Genomic DNA, 20,816 nt, shown 5'->3' with positions numbered 1-20,816 from the left:
GGTGGGCTCACCACAGTTCGGTGTGTCTGTGGCCAGAACTCTGTCCTGAGGCTACAAGACGCGAATGGCCTCACCGATGGTTCCAGGGCCCTGATCTCGCGTCGCGCTGAGACAAGGTGGGCTGGTTAAGGAGCAGGAAGGAAGGGATGTGTTACACATGAATAAGGACATCCCTCGCTCTCGGATAGGATGACTCAGCATCCTAGACGACTGTCTTCCCTAAGGCCTTCCAGGTTAGGCATGGAGCCATTTACCTAACGCAACATTAATAAAAAATGCCAACCACGTTTTGCCTGGAACTAGGCACGCTGACGTAGAGTCCGATGGGAAGATAGTGTTTAACAAAACTGGGAAAACCGTGACAGCAGAGGGCTATGTGAACAATAATATGATATCTACCGGAGGGCGTAGCAAAATCTGGGCCTCGACGGGTAAAGAGTGTGGCACTGGTGGGTGAAGAGATAAACAGCCGAGCAGAGGAGAAGCCACACCTCCAGATGAAGAGAGAGCCAGAGTCAGCAACCAGGGTGGCAGGTACTCTTCTGTACGTAGACCTACTGTGTGTCCTGCTACTGGCTGGTTTTAAGCTCCCAGAGCCTAGGGCCCCCTGGCCGGCTGTTACATTTTACAGCCTTGTACATTCTCTGTAAGTCGCATGAGCACGTGTGCACGTGCACACACACGCAGACATGCACACACACACACACACACACACAGGGTCATCTCCAAACTTTGCTCTCTACCATATTAAAAAAATTTTTTTTTTAATGTTTATTTTTGAGAGAGACAGAGCATGAGCAGGGGAGGGGGAGGGGGCGGGGGTGGGGGGAGACACAGAATCCGAAGCAGGCTCCAGGCTCCGAGCTGTCAGCACAGAGCCCGACGCGGGGCTCGAACTCATGGACTGTGAGATCATGACCTGAGCCGAAGTCAGACGCTTAACCGACTGAGTCACCCAGGCGCCCCTCAACCATATTTTGGGGGACGCTAAGAACCATTGCCCCACTCACCCACTGGTCTCATTTAAAACACACAATTAAATGGACAGAAGAGCCGGGCAGTCAGTTTTGTCCTCAAATGTGGCTCTGAGCTCACCGCCAGGCCCTTGTCTCCAGCCACACTTGTGAAACCTCACGTGGTCTTTCCCGAGATCCTTCCCCTCTTTGACCTTAACATTAGATTGATTAGATTGATTAACATTAGATTACATTAGATTGATTCTAAAATGTAGGGGGGGGAATTAAGTCCATGAGACAAAACTTACATTGTCTCAAAGATTCTAACACACTGTATTTGGAGACATCAGTGTAAGTAATGAAGAATGTATTTATTAGTGGCGTGGTTTCTTGCTGATGTTAGAGTCACAACGGGCGTAGTTGTGAACGCCGACTGCGGTCCATCGTGATCCCTGTGACCCGCTGGGGAACGGCTCAGTGCCCAGGGGACCCCACCTGCCTTGAGGAGCAGGAAGGTGAGAGGTGGCCTCTGTACCCACTCTCTCCAGCCCACCTTCTCCAATCTGGGCCCGGACCTCTGTCCCCCTTAAGGTGCCTGGTCAGGGCAGAGGAGACAGGCAGGCTGTCTGATGCCAAACAGGAGGTTTGGTTCGATAACCCTAACCCGAATCCTATCCTGTGTTAGTGTGTTTGGGCTGCCTTAGCAAAGGACCACGGGCTGGGTAGTTTAAACAAATACATTCATTTTCTCACAGTTTTGGAGGCTGGGAGTTGGAGATCACGGTGTGGGTAGGTTGGTCCCTCCTGAGGCCTCTGTCCCTGGCGCGTGGATGCCATCTCCTCCCCGTGTCCTCATGGGGTCGTCCCCCTGTGTGTGTGTCCTGACCTCCCCTTATTATAGGGACACCAGTCACACTGGACCAGGGCCACCCTCCTGACCTCACTTCACCTTAATCACCTCCACGTACAGCCACATCCCGAGGGCCGGGGGGTTAGGGCTTCACCTATGAACTCTGGGGGGACACGGCCCAGCCCACGACACCCCCAAGTTCAGCTCCAGCAGACCCGACTGGAGAGAAGTTGGAAGGCAGAGCCTGGAGACACTGTCCCATCAAATGCCACCACCCTCAGAGTTTGCCCAGCTGGGTCAGGAGCCAGGACCCTCATCGTTTCTGTTAACAGAAACACCAGGATGGCCAGAGACGACATCTCTGGGCACACGGTACGAGTAAGTGTGAGCTGCTCTGAATGCAAAGGGGGAGACAAAACAGAGAGCTGTTGTGCGGCTGGGTGATCCCGTGGCAGCCAGACATGGGCTACCCACGATGGACGTGGTCCTCCAGGGCCGTGGCACCCTCGGCAGAGAGGGCTCCCCGCGTCACTCAGGGGCTGCTCGGGAAGGCGAGCCCACCAGCCCCGCTGACAGACAGAAGCACGGACGAGCACGGCCAGCCAGCCCTGGACCGCTGACCGCGGGCCGTGGCGGGGTCATAGGTGACGACATGCACCCTAGACACCCTGGCTCAGTCACCGTTTGCATTTTCTAGCATTTCCAACCTAGTCACGGACAACTTTTGGAGTTGAAACAGAAGCAGAGAAACTCATGAGGTGCCACTCATGGAAGACCACGGCGGGGACAGTGTCTCTCACTCTGGCGCACGCAGAGCGTGTCGCACGACGTATAACGTGCCGTCCGGGAGGCGTCAAGTACGTATCGAATGACAACAGCCACGGGACCTGTTCATCTGACAGAAATGTGAATAGCCTCAGTAGGAGACTGAAATGAAAATAACGACGTGTTTCTCCAACGAGGGATACGGAATCCTGGGGGAGCCGAGGAGTTTTTGAAGCCACCAAACAAATGTGGCAGATCTTCCTAAAAGTGTCAAGGAAAGGAACCCTTGTTTTTTTAAAACAGAAAGACAAACATTGAAATAATGGATTGCAATGACATTCGCGGGCTCTTTCGGATAGAATTGACTGAAAAGTTTACCCGTGGTTCTTTTATTTATTTATTTAATGTTTATTTGAGCGAGAGAGAGAGAGAGAGAGAGAGAGACTGAGCACGAGTGGGGGAGGGGCAGAGAGAGAGAGGGAGACACGGAATCTGAAGCAGGCTCCAGGCTCCGAGCTGTCAGCACAGAGCCTGACGCGGGGCTTGAACTCATGAACTGTGAGATCATGACCTGAGCCAAAGTCGGACGCTCAACTGACTGAGCCACCCAGGCTCCCCTTCCCTTGGTTGTGATGTCCCATCTCTGGGCTCCCCTTGTCTGAGCGTAGCCTTCTCTGCTACGAGGTATTGATGAAATTTTAGAAGCTCATCCTTTATTATGACACTAGAATCTAATAGCATTTGGTGGTCTCTCTGGTTCCAAGTAATAGTGGGGAAGATAACTGAAGTGAACAATCCGTATTGTAAAATATCTGTGGGTTGGGTGCCTGGGTGACTCGGTCACTTAAGCATCTGACTCTTGGTTTCAGTTCAGGTCAAGAGCTCACAGTACATGGGTTTGAGCCCCACACCAGGCTCTGTGCTGACAGCATGGAACCTGCTTGGGATTCTCTCTCTCTCTCTCTCTCTCTCTGCTCCTTCCTCTCCCTCTGTCTCTCTCTCTCTCTCTCAAAAAAAAAAAAAAACTAAAAAGAAATGAAAATATTTGTAGGTTTGGCACTTCAAGTTATAAAAACAGAAGGCAGAGAAACCTAAGAATGTTTCCAAGCAAATTCTTCCATGAACTTGCTTCAATGCATAGATAAGAGGTCTGCACTTAGCATCATCAGCCATGACCCACAGAAGCTGTGTAACATTTCCTCGTCTGCTCACGTTCTTTGAGTAAAGAATCTTGGCAGTAAACGCAAGACTAAACTTCCAGCCAAGACTGCAAATTCACACAGATTTCCTATTCTTGATATAATTTATTATATACAAAAGAATACATATATATTTATGATAATAATCAAAGATTATTATGAGATATAGTTTTTGAATTCATGCATTGAAAGAACCAGGGACATAGTGGACCACAGGCACTTTTATTGCCCAAGATCTTTTTAAAGTTTTGTAGAATGGCCTAGGTTTTATATGATCATATAAACACCACACCATCACTTAAATGCCTGGACTCACTTATATAGAGGTGTCAACCTGCCGAGGACCGAGGCCACATTTTACCATATTTCTGCTTTTCTCATTAGTTACTAGTAGTGTTGGCCTCAAAATGGGCATTCACACATCGGTAAAAAATAGCAAATTAACCAACTGTCCCTTTAAAGTGTACGTGTTCGGTAAATATACCTCCACAGTCCTTGGTTATGAGACTAAAAGAAGCCGCCAGCTTCATGACACCTGTTTTCCTCTAACCTCATGATCCAAGGATAAAGGTCTTTGTCCTGCAACATTTGAATAAATTCTATACAAAGAAACTCCATAGAAAATAAGCAAGTTTGACAGAGTCTACAAAACTAGTCTGTTTTTCTATGGTTTGTGCACAGTTGCCTCAGAATGGTGGGAGATATTTGGTTTGACTTTTAGCTCCTGTTCCAAGTTGATGGGTTGGATTTTAGAATAAACTGGCCTTTGGAACATTCACCTCCTCCAGAGTTCTGTGTATGTGTGTGTGTGTGTGTGTGCGTGTGTGCACATGCACACACACACACATGTGGTTGCCACAAACAAAGCCTTAAAGCCAGTATTCACTGGTCTTACAGCTGTGGCCATGTGCTTTAATAGGCTCAGAGACAATATTTTATGGCCAAACACTGGGACATACACAATAAGTACTAGGGTATATTTACCAGGACCACAGAATGGAATGTTCGAAATAAGGACTATTCCACAAAACTTGGGATTATGGTTTCCTTCCCCTCGGATATCGCAGTATGACTTCTAATTCATCATCTTCCACCCATTCTCAATCTGTCCGTGTTGCTTTATTTCCTCCCTCTCATCTGCTATGTCTGACTTCTCTGGGGCAAGGACGATGACCATGCTGGAGTGGATTTGGGGGAGGAAAGGGCACTTTGTGGGCAAAGTCCGTGGCTGGTAGGTGCAGGGAGAGCAAGAACAGGTAAGTTAGATTAATAAGGTCACCAAAACTGTCTGGGAAGACCCACATTCCTGCCTTGGAGCATGGAAGGGAGGGCTAGTTCTGAAGACGACCCCGGAGAACTCCGAGGACTTGCCTCTTCCGTGTGGTGCTGGGTATTTATGGGGAAGTAGGTAGAATTGGAAATTTGATTGAGTTACGGGACAGCTCCTTCCTATCCCCAGGCCTCGTGCTCAGTGTTGCTTAGAAAAGAAGTTCTTGAAGGCGCTGTTGTAGTTCTTGTTGAAAGCTGTATAGATCAGGGGGTTAAAGAAGGAGTTGGAGTAGCCAAGCCAAAGGAAGATGCTCTTCCAGATGGTGGGGATGTCGCAGGAACACAGGGGGCTGATGAGCTCCGTGGTGAAGAAAGGGATCCAGCAGAGCGCAAACACCCCAATGAGGATGCCCACCATCAGGGCGGCCTTCTGCTCTTTCTGCTCCCTCCACGTGTCCCCTTCTGTCTGGAAGGTGACGGTGGTGTGGCGGACTGTGAACACCATCTGAGGCTGCTGAGCAGAGGTCTTCACCTGGAAGAGATAAGCAGAAGCTTCGTGAAGAGCCACCTTCTTGTGCCTTCCAGACGCTGGGTCCTGCACATCCACTTGTAGAGAAAGCCCTTGATCATTGCGTGCGGGAGACTGGCTGCCTGGGGAGCCCACCCTCAGCCGTGGAAACGTGGTGACAGAGCTGGCATTTGCTTACGTCTTAGAAGTGGAAGGAAAATGGGAACACCCATAATAAATATGACGAAGATGAATTTCCCACTGCTGTCTGTTCAACAACAAACTGAAAAAATAAGCCAGTCACATAGTACGTGTAATTCGGTGACAAAGGCACATGAGTAATCTAAAGTGCTCCGAATCCTTGTCAAACGCTGGGACAATTAAAGTCTGACTTTCTAAAATCCTCACAACTTTCTGAAATCTTTGTAACCTTCTGTGCTCATGTGAATCCTCCCTCAAGGAATTTTCTAGAACTTTTCTCCTGGTGTCAGTTTCCCAGGACCGTTTGGGACAGTTCGCTCACCAGGACACTTACCTCCCTCGGGGCTTCATGGCAAGCAGACTTTCATTCCCTAGCGGGTGAGACTACGTGGACGTTCGATATCATTCTTCCCAGCCCAACCCAGCGGATTCAGCATTCTGTGATCCCAGTGCATTTGAAAAGGATGTTCACACAGCTCTCTCTCAATAGCACACAAACTTTTAGGCGAAGGACCAGGTCAGAGGGTCATTCTTGTTAACCTAACCCCCTTGACCAGTTCATGGCTACATCTGCAGATTGGGAGTCCAAAGGAATCGATTTATCTGTTCACGGAGCATAACGGAGGTATAAATAAGGACACTATGGTTAAGGTAAGATTAGCTGCTATATGAATTCTTAAATTTGCATGATAGCCTTCTTGTTATTTGCTTGAAGAATAGTGAAACACCAAGTATTGTGCAATCAAAAAGAAAATCATAAATATTGGAACAAATAGTCCACAACACCGCAACCTGGAAAAACGGACATAAAGTGAGAAGTGAAACCTCTTTCTAGACCCCAGCCTCACCCTGAGATGCGCCACAGTGACCTTTCATATATTATTAGTGCATATCCGGTAGTGCATTGCAGGGAATTCATTTATGGAAACGCAACACAATATTTAGCTTTATTTTTCCACACAAATGGGAAAACCTACCAATTTCTTAATAAAACTCAAACCCAAAACGGCATCAGGGAAGCGATTTTTACCCCTTTTCCAAGGGTGGCAACTCGAAGCAACATTCTGGTCCTGACTTTAAAACCCCTAAAAATTCTCCTCCCTCTCAGCACTTTTTCAGGGGTAGCACTGGCCACTCAGGGTTGTGACTCCCCTGTGGCCACCCCTTAATTCTCTATAGCACAACGGATATAAAAGTAGAACACTTAAACTAGACTTTGTCAAAGGCTCTGGTCTAACAGTAGAAATAAATACAGCAACACACAGCCAGACATTCTGGCTTTGGAGATATGGCACTCTTTTGGGAAACAGCCAACCCCTCCCATCCTGACTCCCTGTCTGCCTTCCCCGTGGTCATTAGCCTTTTCAGACTGACTCCAGAAGCCCCCGCGTAGTCCTTTATGTACTCAAATTCCAGTTGCAAGACACGATGAGCCCCACAACGAAACTACCAATGGAAGACCAGCCTTCTGTAAGGATGAGATATATCCCCGTGTTGGCACATTATGTTTGTAGGAGTTTCCTGTTGCATAATGGGAAAAAGTTGCAAGGTTTCCAGGCATATGACCTACATTTAAGTGTAGGATTTGACTATTTCTATGGAAATTAGTCTTGGGAAAGGGAGCTGACGTTTTACAGGACACTTTTATGGAAGTTCATCACTTTAGTCGCGGTCCCTGTACAGGAACGTGAAGTGCCCTACGTGCAGGCCTGCTTGTATGGGCATTTGGCAGTTATCCTATAAAACCTGGTGTTCTTCCAGTTTACCTGGGTTCCTACAGGTGATGAGCTGTTCCCAGATAAAACGGACATTCGCTGGATCTGCGAGAATCGTCCTCTGTGTAATGGTTCTAATGTTGAATGAAGGGCATTCTTAAAGATATCCCAGGGAGTTTATTCCTAAGTTTGTCTTCAGGAGGACTTTCCCCATGTCAATAGGGGGGCTCAGCTAAACCCTCGCAGGGGTTACATGCATGTTCCTTCCTCATGGAGTTGTTAGTACAGCAGTGGGGAGCCCACGTCCATAGCCCCTTCCAACAAAGACTCAAGATTCCTGTTTTAACCATTCCCCTTTATTTCCCATGGGAACCCCTTATGGTTCTGCTTTAGATTCAGATTAAATATTTTCTCTGAATACTATCTTTTTCTGGTTTTCTGTGAGTCAGGAGCTATTTATAGGTTAGTCCTAGAACCCCACGTGACTCAGAAAAGCACATTTTCTAGGACCTCGATATGAAGTGTTGACTGTTTAACTGGGCCCCTCTTCATGCATCCTTCAACACCAACTCACCTGACAGAAGAAAGAGGGCCACGGATTTAAAATGGTTCTTCTGGGACAGCAGAGGCTCCGCTGGAAAGAGGATCTTTGTCGCCTGGGAAGTTTCAGGTTTCTAGTGTCTCATGGCTTTTTGTTGCTCGCCCTGTGGCTTTCTGACTCAGGGACTCCTTAGCTCTTTGCTTTCTGCTAATCAATGATTACAATAAAGCGCCTAATTGAGTCTTGAGAATAGAACTCTATTAATTACTCTATCAATTGCTCAACACGCAATTCACAGAAAAAGAAGTAGGAGGATAAAAAATAAAGTGGACATCCAAGCCAAATTAGACTTTTCTTAATCATCTTTGTAATGCTGTATCGTTTGAAGCACACATCTCACAATTTAGGATACACATACAAAATTTTTCTAGGTGAACAATTAGCCTCATCTCTCTAAATAAATGCGTTCTTTGGGGGACGTGTACTTATGTGTTAGACTTCTCATTTTTCTGAAATCGTTATGTACTAAATAACGATTTACGGGTTAATCATAAACCTAGTAGGTTTCTTTCATTTCCTCTAACCACTCAGCTCCGCCTTCCTATTAATATCACACATAATTGATAGATTACCATCAGTGGTAGGTACTGCAGTTCAAGGATGAAGACTGTTACCTTAGAAGTGGTTTTGGGTGGTTTGCAGGTTAGACCAGCCCACTGTCAGAATGGAAGATGGACCGATGAACCAGGATGCTCAAGCTAGAAATGGTCTTATACGTTAAGGGAGGGCTCCACACAGGGGAGGGTGAAAACATCACTTGAACTTCCCAACAAACTTAGGAAGACTGATTGTTCTGTGGCTATGGCAACAAGGAGTCTTGCTGTTTACATATCTTCCACTGACCAGGGACAATCCCCCTCTGTGAATACTCATTTGCAAACCACACAATCCATGTCTGGCCTCGAACGTCAGCCAATTAGGATAGGACTCACCCCCAATAAATGCTCCTCTGAGCACCAATCAGTTGACAGCAGTCTCACCGAGGAACCTCGTCTTAGGGGGATGTCAGTTCACTGCCCTGGACTCCACGCTGTTCCCAGTCCCCACAGGTGGTCAGCATTCTGCTCCGTTCTGGATACGGTGCTTGACAAGTATAGTTTCTTCTCACTGTAGTAAGCAGTTTGGCATTTATTTCTGTTTCAGATACTGTGTGGTGGTCGTATCATCCTTGGACAGTTCAACAGAGTCCACTGAGATCATTTTGAAGACCCTCCACAGGACGCTTGGACCACAGGTGCGTTCACTGGAGCCCAGACTCCAGGGGCACTCAGAATCTGTAGCCAGCTGTGGTGGTCTCAACAGCTCCAACCAGCTCCAATGGGCTCTTTTTGCTCTCTGAATTTTGTTATCCTAGGACTTGTAACCAAAAGTGTCTTTGGTTAAGGTCTTTAGACTTAGGTCTTTGTGCCAGGTAACTAGACCTTTGATTGAGATGTATACTATTTGGTAATTGACTTAGATCTTTGTGCAAGCCAATTATATCTCTCATCCTAGAGGTGTACCATTCGGCAAATATGTTTATGCCATCGACGTACTTATTCTACTGCTACTTGCTTTGCTTTTGCTATTATTTGTCTATATATGCAAAGTCTGGTTTCATAGGGTAGTTTCGTTTGTTTTTCCTAGAGAGCCTTTCTCTCAGTTGAATATAAAAATATAAAAAAAGATTGTTCTGTATGGCATTGGCTTGATAAGCTTCTAATCCATTCCAAGCCAGACCTGAGGGCTAATGTTCTGAGGACTGATAGACTTAACACCAATTTGTGGAAAAGCAATTGATCAAACTTCGCTTTCGGTCCTTTACAAAATTTGAGGATATTCCCTGTCCTCTCAATTTGTGAAGGAAGGTCACTTTGTTTAGTTGGTATTCCAGCTCAATGAGTGTTGGGTTGGTGCTTGTATGGCCTCTTGCTAGCATCTGGTCAGGGATCCTTGGGCACTATTCACAGGCACAGACTGTTGGCCAACCATAGAGTCTTTCTTGTGTGTCATGGTTGGTCTAAGCCAAGGACTCAACCTTCTCCTTTAGGAACTTTGACTTCCTATTTTAACTTGCACTATAATCTGAACTCCTGTGCTTTTCTCAACAAATGCCTTTTTAAAAAAACTTTCTTGATAAGGAACTTCTGACAAGTCAAAATCAGTAAATTCACCCAGATAAGAGCCCTAGAAAAATCAGGGGGAAAAAGACCAAACAGTTAACAGCTTCCTTCTTTAATTGGTATGCTAGGGCCTTAAACAAAATCTTAACTCTAAAATAGTCTCGAAGGTTTTGTAACATCCCCACACCTACCTGCCTTGCACATCTAGGTCTTGTATATTTCTACCTAGCTGCACCTGACTTCCTAAATGAACTGTCCTCTCTTCAGGGTTTTCTCAGAAAAAGCAAAGCCACATAGTAAATTTGCCAGATAAGGAGTCAAATCTATAGAATTTCCATTAAAACCCTGGCCTCAAGTTAAGTTAAGGGTTATAATTTAGAATTTTCCTAAACTTCAGAGAGAAAATAAAAATAAAAATGGTTATGGAATTCAGAATTTGGTGAGAGTATTGAACAAAATTCTTATTGTCTTGAACTACAAGTCTGTACCAGTGAGTGAAGTGAATTGAAGTCCCCTCAGATGGGGAAAAACAGATCCTTAAAAGTAGAAGGATAGAAAAGAGAAGAGCTATATAATCCAGCTATGAACATTTTAAATATAAAAATATATAAAACTATAAAATGTAAAAATCAGAAGCCCTTCTTTTAAGGAAAGATTGAATAGATGTTCCACATTGTAAACTAAATAAAGATAGAAAATAGACTTCTGGAAATGTTCAAGCAGTATTCTGGTATAAACCCAGCATCTGAAGTTTAGAGTCTTGCCCTATCTTTCTAAAAACGGGCTCAAACTTGAATTAGGGAATTGAATAATAAAAAATAATGGAAATGTGAAATTACCAATTTAGAAAATATCCATTAAGGGACTAGATGTTTCCAGATATCCTTAGAAAAATAAATTAGCTAGAAAGCAATACAGGATATGTTTCTCTAGATGAAACATCCCAAAGGACCTCTGTTGTCAAAGGTTTGGGAGTCTAGACAAGGACCCTTGTGAGTATTGCCAACAGAAAAATCCTTGAAAGAATCAGTGTTCCATACTGGCTACAAGTAAAGATGACAACTATCTAAAATCTGTCCAGTGAAGTCCCTCTGAGGGAGACATTATCACCCAACAAATCCCTGTCCTTCTAAATTTCCAAGGGGAGTTGTCTATCATTATAGATGTACAACAATACAGCTTTCTTGTTTATACAGGCATCACTATAACTGCCATTATCCCCATAATTATAGAACAACAGATCCTTCAGCCTAAAATTTTACCGTTGTCTGAAAAGGAAACAGCAAATTGACTTGAAATAAGTTCAAAGCAAATGAAGAAAACTAGAGAAAATTTTCTTTAAAAAAGTAATTAGTTATACCAGATGGTGAAAGAAGATCATGATAGACAAATTTGTGGCTAGAGAGTAAATTTCTAAAGGCTTGAGGGAAAGTGAACTTCATGAGAAAAATTCAAGCAATGAAAATCTTTCATAATTTTGTGTGCCAACTCAAGGCTGGTATTTTAGGATCATTATTAGAAGAATAGTTCTTTAGTTTCTATAACACACCTACAAATTTAAGAAGTAAGATCTGCTTCCAGATGAAATGTACTGCAGCCCTTGTATGTTATCAGATTATAGCTGATCTACACATGAAAATACTTACACTCTGTGTAATTCCAGACATTATCAAACAAATGGCAATAAGTCTAGAATCCTATGAACAAAGGACACCACAGAGAGAAAGATTAATTGGAATAGAATTCATAAAGTCCAGATTGATTCTTCCTAGCTTATCATTAATCTGCCTTTTGTACAAATATGATAATGCTGGGCCATGCTCTAGGTAGATGAATTCAGCAACATGGTGCCTATCAGAGAACTGTTGTCTCTTGAAGGCCAACCCTCAGTTCAGTAATAAAGGTTTTTCCCTTTGCTTCGGAGAAATTACATGACTAAAATTAGTCACCACATTTTAAGACCTTATATTAAGCCTTTAAATCTTGTTATTATACATAGACAATCCCTACTGCTAATCAAAACCACCCACATTTTTCTACTTGTTGATTAATCATGATTCACTGTCACCTTCTCTTTCTCCTACTACCACCCATTGGTTTAACACTAACAATCCGGCAACTGTATAATCCTTAGCCAATGAAGGTAAGTCTCATGATTGTGTTTCTGTAACTGAAGAAGTGTCCTTGCCCCAAGCAGAATTTTTTTTGCTCTTGTTTGAAATTACAACTTACTATTCTTTGTTGGTGGGTGTTATACTGAAAATAAAAATAATGTGTAATAATCAATTTGATATGTAATAAGTAGTTCAGCCTTTCTCATAAAATGTAATTTTATATCAGAAGCCAAACTGTTCAATGACTCAACGGTGGCTGCTTCTAGGGCATATAAAATTGCTAAAATAATAGAAGAGGAGGTATAGGAACTAACAACTGGTATGCTTTCCAGATAATTCACTTCTTCAACATGTTATAGAAGCACCTTTTTCAGGCGTTCTTTAAAAATGAACAACAAATGTGAATTACTCGGTTGGTGACTTAATGCTCTCTGAAATTATCCTAAACTGCAGTGTTAGGATTCAGGGAGGATGACCTCAACATTAGCTGCAGACAATGCCCAGAAGTAGAGGGGTAGGCGTTGGCTGCTAATCAAGAACCTTGACCAAGCAGATGAGTACATGAAGACTGTCTGACAATATACCTATAGCTTCACTGAAGTTGATCACATCTCTTGTACACCTCCAGGGTTCTTTATCCCATACTAAACTCACGCTTTTTCATGTCAATCAAGAAACAAGATTGATTGTTCAGTAGGGCCATTGGTTAGGCCATTTCAAGGACTAACTCTCCAATGCCCTCAATGGATTATATCTCCTTACAAAGAGTCCAAACGGTTACAACTCTTTCAGGGAAAAGATTCCTGAGAATACTGACCTCATCCATAGGAGTCAGACAACTTGAGGTTTTCATTTAAAAAAAAATGATTGGCACAATAATGTCTACATTGGCTGACATAGTAAATTGTACAGTCTACGCTCTGGGGGCACAACAAAGCAGTTTAAGTATCTTAACCTAAAAAATCTTGACTAATAAAATCACTCCAGATTTGCTTTTGGCCAGCCAAGGAGGAGTCTACCCACTAACACTAAGTAAGACTTCACATTGTACCTGGATTAACACTACAGGTAAGATACAACTATTTTTAAACTAAAAGAAAAGGTAAACTAGCGGTCTTAGGTAGACACAGGGAATCTTTGGGACTGGCTTTGATTAGGACTAAAAAATCCTGGGTCATGACTTGGGAGATCTTCCAGGCCCTTCTTATAATACTTCTACTTGTTTGCCTCAGAGTTGTTCAATGCTTGGTAGCCAGAGCTTAAATGCTTCTGCACTGCCCTGTCCTGAGAAATGATTGGAAATTACATTGACTGATGTGCAATTTGAGCATCAGATCTCCACAGATGAAACTTCATCTTCCGGGAGAATCACCAACAGTGGTCAATATCTGGTTAGTCCTTGAGGGTTTCTCTCAAAGCTTTGGCTGAATAAGGACCAAGAGTGGGAGCCTGAGAACTAAATGTTCCCACAAACTTAGGACAAGACTGTGTGTTCTATAGCCTAGAGCCAGCTTAAACTTGGTCTATTGATCAGGGGCAATTCAACTCAATGGACTTATTTTACAAGCCAACTTAGCAGTGTCAGTCCCAGGTCAACCTGGGTTGGATTCATTCCAGTAACCCCCTACTGGGATGACAACCAACCAACAAATTTAAGACTCGTACAGATGATATCAACCTACATATATCTCTCAAAGCCTCCCAATGTCTGAACTCCAAGCTTTCTAAAAATGCTATTTAAGATCAACATTCTTCTCTGCTCAGAGAGATTGTGCCTGGCCAGCATGGTTCAGCCATACACTAGTAAATAATAAATTCAGCATTATCTTTTTATGCCAGATCTTTGGTAGTGTTTTCATCATCCTTTTTTTGAGGGCAAAGCCCATCTCTTGTGTTGCCAGTTCCCATCTCAGGGTCTGACATAGGTTAGGTTCTCAGTAATATCCTTGGAGAAAACTCAGCAGATAAAGAAGGAGGAAGTATTGTGTTTCCCTGGGTAACACAGCTAGTTGGTGGTAGAACTGTATTTAGAAATTTTGGCACCTGCTACCATGGAGAAATCAGGAGACCTGGTTTGTAATTAACCCTTCACAGTAACATGAGGACAGAGGCAGCCCCATATTGTATGTGGAACCCTGGGTCATTTGGAGGTCTTGCAAAGCCAAGACAAACCATTTTTTAAAAGTTATCTGGCAGAGAAAGGAGAGAAAATGAAACAGTGCAGACTAGTGTATAAAAGCACAAAGGTATCATGATGCTTTGTTTCTGTTGTCTCCAGAGCAGAGCGGTAAAAGCCTGCATCGCTTTGCAGTAAGCCTCGCAAGAAAAACGGTGACTGCTTTCCTTTTAAAGCTGTATCTGGTACCAATCGTAAACCATTTACCTGGGTAAGCATCCCGGCAGAAGAGAGTCTGTGTAAGGAGGACCCTTGAAGGTGGTCAGTCCTCTTGCTCCTGACCTGGGCTTGGGGTGATGCTCATACACACGGAAGTTCCCGACAGTCTGGTGCTGTGAGCACTCTTAGCCATCAGCACTCCTCATTCAGGTTAGAAATCGAATAGGTCAAGGTTTCCCAAATTTGGCATTACTGTCGTTTTGGCCTGAATTATTTTTTGTGGGGGCTGTCCCGTCCACTGTACAATGTTTAGCCCCACCCCTTGCCTCTAACGCTAGATGCCATTAACACTCTCTCCCAAACTTTGATAATCAGAAATGTCTCCAGACATTCCAAATGGAGGGGGCAAATCACCCCTGGTTGAGACCATTGTTCCAGATAAAAGGATAGGTAGCCTCTGACCCCCTTTTCCTTCTTTCTTCCAGAATGATGCACTTTCTCCTCCGTTACCTACACCTCTGGTCCCTCTAAGCTTGATTGACTGGTTATTGTTGGAGTTAGCCTCTGATCAGGAAAACAGAACCACATTACAGCATCCACAGTAGGTGTTTACCTCCCTCACTAGAGGGAACTCTTCATGGGCAAAGATGACGTCTTTCATTGTTTCACTCCTACCACCATCCCCATAGTATGTGCTTGATATGCTTAATTGAATTTATGTGGTTGTCCTAGAGCCCCTAACAGAAAATGGGGCTGTGTCGATTTCTGATCTCACTTAAAAAAGTGAATTAGACTCAAGGAATCACCTTGGCAATGAGTTGGTCAAGGGGGACGCAATCCCCACACCCCATGGGTTCAGTTGTCATATATTTCCTGAATTGAGATCAGGGTTGGATTATTAAGAGTTAACAAGAAACAGAAAAGTGTGGCGGAGAGAGAACTGGAAGAGAGCCCTCACTGTGGCTGTAACGATCGTCCTACAGAAAATGCCACTTGCAAAGAGCTGGGGAATTGTCTGCCTTAGATTTTTAATCCCTCTCCTCCCCCCCCCCCCGTCCCGTAGCCTGTCTGGGAAGGCAAACAGGTGATCCTCAGCTATACACAGAAGCCTGACAGGGCTGGGGCTACACCCAGAGAGCAGCACCACAGGCAACGATGGGACATAGCAAATGCAGGCTTGGAGACAGACAAAGGTCTGTAATCTCACACCAGGGGAAGAGGACGCTGCAGAACTGCAGAGAGTAATCCAGGAGACCCTGTGTTCTGCAAAGCTAGCTGCTTTAACTTGCAAAGAAAAAAAAATAGATCGGGTCGAAACATGAATCTGCTTGGCCTGCTGTTTGGCAATCTTTCTGCCAAGGCTCCTCACCATCTGTCCCTTCCTTCCTCATTGAGCAGCTCAGTCCAAATGCAGGAAGCTGCAAGTTTATCTAGTATAGCCCCAGACACCTGCTTCTTCAGCCCTCCTACAGGGTGTGATAGAGTCACAGAATTTTAGAGCCAGATGGGACCCTGTGGAAGAATGTAGTCCAAACCCCTCATTTCCCATATGGGGGGGGGGAATCCATCAGAGATGGTGAAGACCATTATTGGCTCTGTGATACGGAGCGCGTTGGAGCAAAATCAGCCTCCGAGGGTTTCTTCAGCTACCCCGGTCTACCCCTTCCCCTTTGCCCCCACCCCTCCCCAAGAAAGGAAACTGAAAAGCTCACTTCCTACACACTTTCAAGTCAGCGTGCTGGAGCTAAAGCCCGTAGGAACGCGAGTGAAGTATTCGCAAGGGTCACTAAAACACCCACCTCCACAGCCTCCGATATGGGTGAGACGCTGTTGGTCCTGGAGCCCACGCGGAACCTGGCCGCCTTGTAGATCTTCCAGTACACAAAGAGCACGACGCAGAGGGGCAGGTAGAAGGCGCCCACGGTGGAGAACACGGTGTAGGACGGCTCACGGCTCACCTGGCACTCCTCGTTGTCCTCAGAGTAGGTCTCCCCCCAGCCGAAGAGCAGCGGGGCCAGGGAGATCACGGCGGAGAGCGCCCAGGTGAGCACTATCATAACGTTGGAGACGCGCTTGCGGGTGCGCAGTGTGTATTGCAGGTGGCGGGTGATGGACCAGTAGCGGTCCAGCGCGATGGCCGTCACGTTCCAGATGCTGGCCGTGCAGCAGAGCACGTCGCACGCGATCCACAGCTGGCACAGTCGCCGGCCCAGCTGCCAGCGGCGCCCGGACAGCTCGTGCACCAGGCTCAGGGGCATGACCAGAGCGGCCACCAGCACATCCGAGATGGCCATGGACGCCACTAAGTTGTGCGGAACCCGGTGGAAGGTGCGCACGCGGAGAATGGTCGCCAGCACCAGCAGGTTCCAGGAGAACGTGGCAGCCACCAGAAAGCCCAGAAAGGTCAGGATAAGCACACCGAAGACGGAGAGGAGGGGGCTGGGGCGCGAGTCTTCCGCGCCGAGGCCGCTGCGGTTGGTCTCCAAAGGGTCGGGGGTGGAGAGGGAAAAGTAGGTTAGGTTCACAGGCGAATCCATCTCTGGGTCAGGAGGCCGGCCCAGGGTGTGTGCAGGAGGGGAGTTCAGGAAGACGGACGGTGGCCACTGCGTCCAGAGCCACTTCGGATGTTTGCAACCTCTGGCTGGGGCTAGGGTTTCTGGGGATTGCCTATGAAACTGGCCCCAACCTTCTGCCGGCGAGCATCCGTGGGAGACGGCGCGGCGGAGAGGAGGGCGCTGGGCTGCGTCTCGCAGCCGGGGCCCGCCTAAGCTGTCACATGCCCAGGCTTTTCACCTCGGCGGAGACAGCAGTCTGGTCGCCCAGAGCCGAGCATCTCCCAGGTCGGGGAGGTGGGGGGGGGGGCGGGGAAGCTGGGCGACCCTGGAGCGTGTGGGTGCCTCTCCTGCCGGAGAGGATGCTGGTGCGTCAGAGCAGTACTCTCGCAGCCTTGCCTCCGTACCCGCCCCTCTCTCCAGGCAGCGGGCTGCAGCCTCAACTCCGTGCCAGGGAAGCCAAGCAGGGACCTGCTTTCGGGGACCTGCCTTCTGCTATCCCTGCCCCCCCCCCCCGCTCTCCCCCCCCCACCCCGCCACCACCCGTCCCCTAGCCCCACCCCGTCTGGGGCTGCGGCTTTTGGAGAACAAACACTGGCGCGCGCTCCAGACCTCCCTTATCAAAGTGGGGATCCAGCCTACGTAAGGCATCAGCTGATAAGGTCGCCTCTCCCCGCCTCTCTCCCCAGCACGCTGGTGCTGTCCATGGTGCTGCTGCCTCTCTCCACCGGGGCGCGGGACTTGGTGCTGTCCTCGGTACTGGCCCTGCTTTCTGAAATGGGCTTCCCTCATGGATCAAGTTTACCAATGAACTTCCCTTGAGACATTCCTGTAGCCACTCCTTCCCACGATCCTCTAGGGGTGGTCTGCGTACCTTCAGTGGGTTCTCAGCTTTCCGCAGGGACTTACATTTTGTAAGTGTATTCCAGGTTAAGCGTCTAAGATGGTATCACACTGGCTTTTCAACTACTGAAGATTTCAGTATACTATTGCATTCTTCCTACACAACACCCAGTGCTTCCCTTAAAGGGTAGTTTTCCTTTAAAGAGAAAAGGCAAGATAGTATTTACTGCTGTTCCTAGAGACGGTTGAGGCATTGGAACTCGAATGTTTAAACTATTTCCTCAGAATCACAGAAAAGCTGCAGTCTTTCCAGTAGACCCTATTAGATTTGCTCCCCATGAAGGGAAACATTGGAAACAAGTTATTATAAAACAACAACAACAACAACAACAACAACAACACTGCATCTCACTAGAAAAAAAGAGGGAGCATTTAACTCTTTCCCTGTGCATACACACATAACCATATATTCGTTCACAGTAATTGCAAAAATATCAAAAGGCCCTACCCAGAAGTTATGATGTAAAGCACTTTGCAGAGACATGATATACAAAGATAAAATAAACTAAGAAAACCAACATGACAGCAAGGAAAATAAGATGGCATTAAGCATTTTTAAAGTACATACAGTAGGGGGGCGCCTGGGTGGCTCAGTCAGTTAAGCATCCAACTTTGGCTCAGGTCATAATCTCACAGTTTGTGGGTTCGAGCCCCGCGTCGGGCTCTGTGCTGCCAGCTCAGAGCCTGGGGCCTGCTTCGGATTCTCTGTCTCCTTCTCTCTCTGCCCCTCCCCCACTTGTGCTCTGTCTCTCTCTGTCTCTCAAAAATAAATAAATGTAAAAAAAAATTTTAAGCACATACAGTAGGTATTATGAAGTCCCATACATTCGCAAGTGGCGGGCCACAAATTTGGCCAAAAGCTTTTTCGCTATTTGAAAATGAGAAATACATTTTGTTATAAGATTCAGTTTCTAAATGAGTATGATAAGCATCAGGAGACTGCACTGGGAAGAGAGAAACTTCTCCACTGGGGCCCATAAGAGAGAATGCTGTTGGGAAACGTTGATGAGACTATTCTTCATTCAACACAAGATTACTCACAGAGCTGCTTCACCAAATATTCCTTAAACACACCGGATGGCAGCTGCCTGGGTACAGTGCTTCTGTGTGTGGGTCTAGTCAAGGGAAAACTTGTGCTCATTCAGAGCACATGACTTTCTTGGAGCCATAGAACCAATGGGACTGAGATGTAGACCATGAATCTTCGTCTTTGAAACAAATGTTCTGAACAATTCTGCATTCCACTTCAGGGGCCCGTGACCTGGAATAATGGGTGAGCTGCATAACCAGTGGGCAGCAGGCCTTGATGATGGTATCTCCGGATACAGATCTTAAAAGGCATATGGGATGCAAGTATATTCCCCACTGGTGCTGTGTGCTACAGCTAGCTGTCTGTTAAGTGAGACGCTTCAAATAGGAGACCAAGCCAGGCGTAACTGAGGTTTTTTGGTAAAAACTGGAGTGTCATATAGGTAAGAATGAAGTCAAATGCTCTCAAAAAGAAGAAGTCCAATGGAGCATTTCCAGAAAAACCTTTTTTTTAAAAGAAATCCTGATTTATCTTTTAAAGAAACACAAAGAGAAATCAGAAATTTCAGTTTTTTATCTTAGAGCATGGTCATAATTTTAGCTCGAAAAACATGTAAACAGGTCTACAACTCTGCCATAAAGCACCTCTGAAATGCCAGTTTTGAGGAGTGGAATTTCCTGGTTTTCTTCCTGGGGGCTGAATTATGTCCCCTTCTCCCTCAAAATTCTTGTGTTGAAGTGCTCACCTCCAGTACCTCAAAACATGATTGTATTTGGAAATAGGGTTTTTAAAAAGTGATGAAGTTAAACAGAGGCTCCTATGGTGAGTTGGGCTGGTGTCCTCATAGGAAGATGAAAGTCTGACATACAAAAGGACCCCAGAAATGTGCACACACAGAAGGAAACCGTGTGGGAACACAGCAAAAGGGTGACCATCTGTAAGCCAAAGAAAGAGGCCTCAGGAGAAGCCAAACTTGATGACACCTTGATCTTGGAATTCTGGCCTTCAGAACTGTGACAGAAAAAAGTAAATTGCTGTTGTTTAAGCCACTTAGTGGTGGTATTTTGTTACAGCAGCTCTAGCCAATGAATACACCATCCAACAATAGATACGTACGAAAGATACAACCAAGATGATATACCATGGGGGGGGGATTTATAAACACAATGACAAATTAAGGGACATCTACTAAAACACATCTTTATAAAATGTACTTTGTGCTCATCCTAGGAATAACTGGACACAAGTTCTTTTGTCTACTAAGGTTACTTACAACTTGTGATTAAGCCATATCATTGGCATATAGAAAGATGCTTGTTTTACATTTTTTTTATAATGGGAAGGTATGCATCTAGTTGATTCAAGTATAAACTAAGATTCTCTTTTTTTTTCAGAGAGAGAGAGAGAGAGAGAGAGAGAGAGAGAGAGAGAGAGAAAGCAAGTGAGGGACAGGATCGCAAGCAGGCTCCGCACCATCAGTGCAGAGACTGGTGCAAGGCTCAATCTCCGAAATCTGAGCTGATGTCAAGAGTCAGATGCTTAACCAACTGAGCCTCCCATGAGCCTCCAAACTAAGATTATTAATTACAAGTTTAAAGTGAGAAAAAATCAAAATGCAGAACATAACCTTATTCCACCCTACTTGCAAGGATGGGAGGGATAAGATTTTTCCTATCCACCAAACCATCACAATTTCATGAGATCAATAAACCATTA

At 45.6% G+C, this 20,816-nt stretch overlaps 1 protein-coding gene across 1 annotated transcript; it reads right to left on the bottom strand.

The window, feature by feature from the left end:
* Positions 1–3,947: 3,947 nt before the first annotated feature.
* HTR5A (5-hydroxytryptamine receptor 5A) lies at positions 3,948–17,349 on the bottom strand. The gene is made up of 2 exons (XM_030308884.1): positions 16,415–17,349; positions 3,948–5,571 (listed from the first exon to the last, which is right to left on the bottom strand). The coding sequence occupies exons 1-2, from the start codon at positions 17,150–17,152 to the stop codon at positions 5,239–5,241; spliced, it is 1,071 nt and encodes a 356-aa protein (XP_030164744.1). The 5' UTR covers positions 17,153–17,349; the 3' UTR covers positions 3,948–5,238.
* Between the last annotated feature and the right edge of the window lie 3,467 nt (positions 17,350–20,816).

This window comes from Lynx canadensis, chromosome A2, assembly GCF_007474595.2.
Source record: "Lynx canadensis isolate LIC74 chromosome A2, mLynCan4.pri.v2, whole genome shotgun sequence".
Taxonomy (NCBI): domain Eukaryota; kingdom Metazoa; phylum Chordata; class Mammalia; order Carnivora; family Felidae; genus Lynx; species Lynx canadensis.
This window is presented reverse-complemented; position numbering and strand designations above follow the sequence as displayed.

Bases quoted from the DNA above. Each gene is read 5' to 3' on its own strand.
- HTR5A (XM_030308884.1), bottom strand. From the start codon at position 17,152: ATGGATTCGCCTGTGAACCTAACCTACTTTTCCCTCTCCACCCCCGAC. The intron at 5,572-16,414 runs GTGGGTGTTTTA...TATCTCTTCCAG, and splicing joins CCATATCGGAGGCTGTGGAG to GTGAAGACCTCTGCTCAGCA.